Raw genomic sequence first — 8,117 nt, forward strand, 5'->3', positions numbered from 1 at the left:
AATACAATAAACTACAACACTTGTATGTCGGTCACCAACGAGGATGTCAACTGATAACCCTTTTAAATTCTTACAATGTACTAGTATAAAATGTAAGCATATACAAATACAAGTATAGAGAGAGAGAGAGAGAGAGAGAGAGAGAGATCATGTCTGCTTGCTTGACAAAAGTTTCACAGCATTGTGACTTGTGAGACCATTTTGGATAAGATAGGAATCATATGATAACTGTAAATCTGTGATATTTATAATTCAGCTCTGAGCAATTAACAGTAGGATGATTAGAAAGATATAGCTTCGCTCTTCCAATCATAAAGGATATCACCTGTTACATATCGTCGATTGCTATGCTCTCTTCAGATAGACAATAATTCACCGTTACAACGATCAATACCAAAAAAAAAAAAAAAAAAATCAATGAAAAATATAAGATACAGGAGCGGAAACAAAAACTTGTGGGACGAGTGGTAAAAAATAAAAAAAGAATGAATTGCTACAAATGCCAGGCCAAAAAAATTTGCAGCTTTTTTTTTTTTCTGCAATGAATATATATTCTCCTAATCTACAACTTCAACCTGCCCGTTGTCAAGGATGAAGACAACCAAATTCGTCTAATACTCAATAGCCCAAGCAGCTTCTGTACTATATTCATGTGAATTCTGCCCTACAATAAGCAAAGAGTAGATCAGTGCGTCAGTTATGCTGCTGAAGAATACTGCTATATTGCTTAAAAACTAAAGATCTTATAGTTTTCAAGAAGACGTACTAAATACCGGAGTAGGAAAGAAAATGAACATAGAATTGATTTATTCATCTGTACACATATGATAAATGAGTAATTAACAGTAACACATTCACTAATAACATCCTTCTGCAGCAATTCAGTCACAGCTTAGCACAAAGCCAGAAATATTAACAGTTGCAACCAGTATTAATAGTTATACATAGCAACTTTGGCATATCAGCCATCAGTATAAGTATATAAGAGTTGTAATGCCATACTAAATAGGAACCCTTGAATAAAGTGTTCAAGTCATCAGGAATGTTTTAATAGAACTCATCTAAAAATATTGCCGAGAAAATATTAAGCACAAGTTTATGGCTACAAAAAAATCTCTTTAGCAGTAGGGTCCATGCACTTGCATTGTAAAATAAATCATGGCACAAAGCATAAACAGTTCAGATAAATTACCAGAGTTGACAATGTAGAGGCCCCTGCAGTGGAAGTCTAAATGATAAAGTGATTATTTTCTCAAGAATGGCTTCTGGCATACAAGAAGCCTCTGATCACTTCCATTTTGTGGATCAATCACCCTGGCCTCCCAGCGAATCTGAGTGGCATGTGTCCTTGCCATTTCTATGGCTCCAACATTATCAGAAAGAATAACCCAACCCTAGTAGGAAATACAAGGTTTTTGTCAAACTTCATGCCATGTGTGTAGCAAAACTCGTAAGCAACAACACAATCGACAAACATCAGCTTACACAAACTACTGCATAAATACACGTGAACATAAATAACAGAGAAAATGTATTTACAATTCCTAATACTACGTTTCCCACCCATACCTAAACAACAAAGGAAGGGAAGAAAACCTTTCCATCCTCACTCCACTCTTCATAGTGTTATAAAGGTATAAATACAAACAAATAGAAAAGAATGTAACAAATTCATTTCCAGATAAACAAAGCAATAACAGAAAGGCATACCTCTGGCCGTAAAATTCTATCCATTTCCAGAAACAAGTCCATCATACTACATTTCTCTGAACTGAGGAGAGAAAGAAGCCCACTGCCATGCAGCATGTCATAGGTTCGAGGATAAGTTGGGAAAGGCTCGCACCTAGAAAAATCGATTAAAATGATAAGCACCCAAATTAAAAATAAATTACTGTCATCTGTTGCAATATATAATACTAAAGAAACAGCCACATCCTACTCCAATGAAGCAGGCTCATATATTTCAGCATAAGAGCTAACATCCCTTTACAAGGCAATTCAAAACTTTACAAAACAAAAGTAAAGCAAATATTAACAAATTCCTTGTGATTTAATACTGAGATAGGTAACGTATAACATTTTTAAACACTCTCCCCAGAACTTACATCCAATCAGCAACAGACCTCACGTAAGAGAATCTTATTATATAAAATTACAGCTTCACAATTAAGAATCTTTAGTCAGCTGTGAAAACTAAGTACTAACCCTTCATACATTCTCCAATAGTTGTTTTCAAAGTAGCTTTTTCAAGGTCATAGATGAATCCATTTTAATTTTGCACTAGTATTAGCTGTATACACACAAACTGTATACATGTAAAGTCTTCTTAAATTCATTTCGATGTGTAATTTCCAAAACACCAAAATAGAAAACTGTTCTTAATGTAGCTACATGTATTAAATGTCAAAGGAGGGCATTGAAAACCATGAAAAGCAACTGAAACATCTATAAGAGAGCAAAGGGAGTTAGCCAGTTCGGGACTTGGGGTTGTAAATAATTAATAACAAGACTCTACTCTCCAGAGTCCAGAGGGATACACTCCTTCCATTTTGCATATACAACAGACAACACTATGTTATTCAAGGTCCAATATTGACCATTAACTTCTCAGCATATATTCATTAAGATTATAGAAACTACTACAGAGTACATACTTAAGACTTGTATTTAAAGTACAATCATAACAACATATTTTGAGATCAGTAAAAGGTCAAAGTCTGACCTATAAATAGTTTTGATAATGATAAATTGGTCCACAGAGTGTTAAGAGATTATGATTGTAGACATAGAGCCTTACCAGTCATGCAGAACACCAGCAAATCCTTGATCAAGTATAAGGGGGAGTGTATTGCGACTCCCTATGGGAACTACGTTCATGACCCATGCTGATTTCTTTCCATCCAAAAGTGCAGCGTTGAAACCCCCATAAAAAGCATTCATGTCCATTACGTTGCGTACCATGTTATATGGAGGTAATGGATCTTCATCACCAGGGCGTTTTGGATGGTCTGAGAATATCAAGGGGGTAAGCAACGACCAATAGTTTCTAAGGGCCGACTTCCAATATTCCCTCTCTTCATAAAACTCTCCATATTGAACACCTGCAGGAGGGGAGGGAAGGTCAGCAAAACAATATTTCGGTATGCCTGATCACTGACATGTTTCAACTTTTGGCAAGAATCTATTTAAAGCAATACTTTCCATGTACTTGTAGTTCTTCCAAGGTTAACCGAGAACCATTGGACCTGTTACGAATGGGAGCCCATCTTTTACTGTGTGCTCCACTGATGCATTTAACAAGGGGGCGGTAATATGATTGACTTTCATGCTCATCCTGGCAAAGAGGCAGCCCCTGTTTCCTATAGATCCAAGAAAAGAAGAATGAGCCTTTTTTTTAGAATGGTGTGTCAACGAAACCATGAAATCATAACAACATGAGCATAGTGGTGTGAAGTTAACGTGATCTGACATAAACAACTTGATAATAAATCCACAAAAACCAAAGTGAATATTAATAAGTTTCAATGTAGCTTCCCCTTACCTAGCTTCATAACAATGTGCATCAGCAGTTTTCTGCCAGATTAAAGTATCATCTTGCTGGTCCAGAAGACTCCAGCAAATCCTTTGAGTGAAATCTTCAACTGGAGTCAACATATTGCCTTTCTTTGTTGCCAACAAGCTTCCTTGTGGTTTGGTTGTAGGAGAGGTTAAAACAAAGTAACCTCCAGGCTTGAGCAACCGGTCCACTTCTATAATGAACATTCCATCTGTTCACAGCCATTGTTAGGATGGAAAGATGAACAATACTTGTGCAAAGGCAATCAAATTTAAGCTTTCCAACGATAGCAGATAACGGTCTACCTTAAAGTATTTACCACAAGCCACTATGGGATTGGCACTGATTAAAATTTCCACCATGCTAAAATTACATCAATCAAACATGGAATACACAATTGGGCTTCCATACCCTTATAATAGTAATGACAAAGAAGCTAAACCGGCAAGATTTTGAATACTAAATCAGTTTGAGATGTTATAATAAATGTCATTATATGCCCAAAGTAAAAAGCATTATCATAGCAAGTTCCACATTTGTGCCATCCATCAGATAGACATAAACATTTATGCAGCACAAAGCACACAGGAATACCATTATTAGCCACTACTATCTTAGTTACCAATCTCAAGGTCCTCAGAATTGACTTCTACAATTCTCAACACTAAACTTCTTGCCATCACAACAGATCTGTAATGAGAGCCTCATCCAGTTTGATAAACCCACTTGACTAGAAAAATATTTGACACAGATAGCAGGTTGTATCCTAATCTAGGGAGACCAACTGATATAGCTTAAAGTGAAATTTCTAATAAAAAAATCTCATATAGTCTGAATTGAGGTCAGTGAGATAAAAAAATTAAAAAAAAAAAAAGGTACATTAAAACCCATACATTAATAACAGGGAACTTTCCCTCTCTACAGCAGCAAGAGCCTGAACACAGGCAAAACCTTTTTCACACCTTCAATCTGAATACATTTATATACTCACGAGTGTAAGGTGCACCCAAGCCCCAAGGGTATTTTCTGCTCATGGAATAATTTTTTGCTCATTTGAAGATAGACCATACAGATATCTTATACAAAATAATCAGATATCTGTTATGCTTTTAAATATATATATTTGGTACAGTCCTGTTATAAATCTTTGATACAGATACTTTTGAAAATAGAAGAGCATACAAAGCAGAAAGAAAATGCCTCAATTAATAAAGCATCAACAAGGTATATCAGCCTCTTGCCCCCACACCCCAAACAAAAATACAGACGGGAAAAGTCGGTTCTGTGTTAATGTTCTAAAGAGTTATCCTTTTAGTTAAATTTTTGCAACCAGTTATATCAGCAAACAAAAAAATAGAATATACCATCAACATTATGTTTCTCCATTCTCCTACAGAAAATAATTCAAGTATATTCTTTTCCAATTGAGGAACACAAATTTTATTTGGCTATAGGAGGAAGAAATTATATATTTAGTATAGTCCTGTTATGCTTTTATTCCAATATGACTATAACATAGAAAAGAATAGGCCAAACTAACAGTCCAAAAATACAGAGAAAAGGTTTAAATCCAAGCAGTAATCAATTGAACAACGTCATTCATTACCTTTTCCATCCCAATCAATACCGCATTGAGCACAGTGAACCATGTCAAACGACAATGATGGATATGGAAGTTGCCTAGAGCTGAAATTGCCAAGCATTGCTGGAAGACCTCTCTCAAGGGCCAATTGAACTTGACTACCAGTCACTTCATATGCAGCAATACAAATAGGCATCAATTTTAAAGAAACTAAATGGGCCCCAAAGCTTCCAAAGCCACAGCCAATATCAAGCACAGTTTGCACCTGTAATTGAGAAGAGAGGCAAACTTATAAGGTGTCTGAAAGAAGTTAGTCCCTTCAATTCAAAAGGCTGGCGCAAATAAAAGCATTTCATTTCAAGCACATCTCATCAGAAGTAATTCAGTGGAAGGCTTACACCAGCTTGAAGGAAGTCTGAGTCACTACCAAGCCCTATAGACTCTGCAAGTTGGCGAGCATAATCTTTCACGCCATCAAATATCAACCCGTCATCATTGTGAAAAGCAATTTGGTTTTCTTCCAGTAACATCATCCTAGTGAATTAAATAAGTTCACCACAATTAGTGAGCCAATCCATTTTTACCTAACACAATGTAGCACTATAAAGATAAATTTATACCTTTTAGTCATGCTTCCAGAAGAAAGGAAATCATCTTTCGTGATCTTCACATTTCCACTCCAAATCACATCTCGGCCAGCAGGCCATCGCAAGGGAATCTTATAATCCTTCGGAGGCCTAACCAAGCACCGGTCTTCATTCCGAAACAACTCACAATGCCTATCAAACTCCTCACCATCCTTAAACCCCGCCTTCAAATTCGCGGTCAAATTATAACAGGGTACATAATTCTCCTTCTCCTTCCCACAAAGGGAAAGCTCCTTTTGCCTAGGATTACTCCCCGACGCAAGAAACCTCAAATCAAAGTAATCAACTACTGCTTGCTCCTTCAACTTTCTATAATTGGTGTAAACATTGGGAAATCGAGGAGGTCCTATCGAATCGAATTCTCTCAATGACGATGATGAAGAGCCTATAATAACAACTAATGCAACAATACTAATAAGGCACAAAAGGAACCAATTATGCCGAATTCTATGACCAAAAATGAGCGACAATTTATTAAACCAAGAGCTTCTCATGTCCAATTTCTACCTCTTCGCCTTCAAAAATTCATCTGAAAACACCAACAATTTCCCAGAAAACTAAACTAAAATTCAATTTATACTCTAATTATCCCAAATCTCCCAGAATTTCGAAAAGCATAACCTCTCAAATCAAACACCAACAATTCCACCTACAATAGATAAAAAATTCCACAAACACAGATCTCAATCAAAATTACGCAATTAATCATACAATAATCAAACTCGTAAAAATTAACTAATCTCCAAAACAACATTAAATTTCACATTTAAAAAATCAAAATCTAACCTGAAAATCAGCGGAATTCCAGATCACAGTCTTCCTTCTTCTTCACTTAATCACACTAATTACTCAAACAAACATTACAACCTCAAACTCCGCCTAGGGTTCACGAAAATGTGATCTCCAACTTTTAGGATCGAACAAATTAATCCTTAAAAAAATCGAAAAAAAAGTGATCAATGTTCGAAAAAACTCAATGTACCAAAAAAATAAAAAACAGAAACAAAAATACAGATAGTACGGAGAGAGAAATGAAAATGGAGGAGAGAGAAAGCTTAGGATTCAACAATGGCGGACGAAGAGAGAGAAAGGGAGGAGAGAGAAAGAGTAAAAATCGGATTAATCAGTTTTTTTGGTTGGAATTATGATTATGTTGGGGTGTGTGAGTGTGTGAGTGAGTGAGTGTGCGTGTTTCAGATCTAGGAGAGAGACGAGGGAATAATAATAATAAGCTAGCTAAATCGTATCACATTTATTGTTTTTTTTTTCTTTTCAATTTTAATTGTTTATTAATGTGATTAGGGCCAAAATTATGAGATTAAATATTGATTAATGAATGATTAGGGATTATATAATTGAAAGCATAGAATTTGTTGGAAATTTGTTATTTTGATTGTGATTTTTCATTCAATGTTTGTTAGTGTGGTTTAATTTTTGGTGTGCTGTAAATGTCAAATCAATTATTTATAGGTGTTTTTGGCAAATTTAATTGTTGGAACATAACGTATTTATAGGTTATAAATAGTTATATGATGTATGATGATTTGATAAAAATGATACTACCAAGTTACTAAAAACAATCCTTGGAATCAAAACTAATCATGTACGGAGTATGTTTAAGGTTGATCACGTCCAATCAGGTATACGCATAACTTTAATTCCAGTCTAATAAGTTAGGTTTTTTACTATTTCACAATATTTGAGGCTTTTGAGTTATATAACCAAACGTATCAATGCCTAAAATCTTGGTTTAAAGACCATTTCTTAATTGTTTTTTAATACTAGCATCCGCAAGCCTTGTTTATTATGTTTGTGAATTAAGTACACGTATTAAGCTATAATTAAAAAGTTAATTACTAAAATAACTATTATATTTAATTAGCTCGTAAAACAGTCAACAATTAACAAATGACTTTTACAAGTATTTAATACAGATAACTAAAATAACAACATCATTAAACAAATCTAGTAAACCCAGGCCGATAAATAAATAGTACGTGTAGTACTCTATACCAAGCAAGCAAGGCCATTTGTATACCTAAAAGAAGAATACAACATTATATTGTTTGGAATGTGATGTAATAGAAGTGGTCCGGGAGCTAGCTAGTAAGAAATCTAAGAAGCCTTGTATTGTATTCAATGATAGTTAATTAACAAGTGGGAAATGATGCTATTAAAATGAGAAATATGTTAGCGCCAAATATGGAAAATATGTAATTTACGGAATACGAAATCTATGATTCCATACTTCAGTCTAATACTCCTACTTGTAGTAGTAGGTGAAGTAAGAAGCAAGAGATTTTAATTAATAATAATAATAATAATAACCGTA

The 8,117-nt window shown here is 34.8% G+C and overlaps 1 protein-coding gene across 1 annotated transcript; it reads right to left on the minus strand.

The window, feature by feature from the left end:
• Positions 1 to 281: 281 nt before the first annotated feature.
• LOC145559028 (putative methyltransferase PMT5) lies at positions 282 to 6,982 on the minus strand. Its single transcript, XM_081620432.1, has 10 exons — positions 6,572 to 6,982; positions 5,759 to 6,434; positions 5,537 to 5,672; positions 5,163 to 5,403; positions 3,542 to 3,767; positions 3,201 to 3,359; positions 2,798 to 3,100; positions 1,711 to 1,843; positions 1,193 to 1,394; positions 282 to 664 (listed from the first exon to the last, which is right to left on the minus strand). The coding sequence occupies exons 2-9, from the start codon at positions 6,277 to 6,279 to the stop codon at positions 1,245 to 1,247; spliced, it is 1,869 nt and encodes a 622-aa protein (XP_081476558.1). The 5' UTR covers positions 6,280 to 6,434; positions 6,572 to 6,982; the 3' UTR covers positions 282 to 664; positions 1,193 to 1,244.
• Between the last annotated feature and the right edge of the window lie 1,135 nt (positions 6,983 to 8,117).

Source organism: Chenopodium album, chromosome 1 (assembly GCF_948465745.1).
Source record: "Chenopodium album chromosome 1, dcCheAlbu1.1, whole genome shotgun sequence".
In the NCBI taxonomy this organism is placed as follows: Eukaryota; Viridiplantae; Streptophyta; class Magnoliopsida; order Caryophyllales; family Amaranthaceae; genus Chenopodium; species Chenopodium album.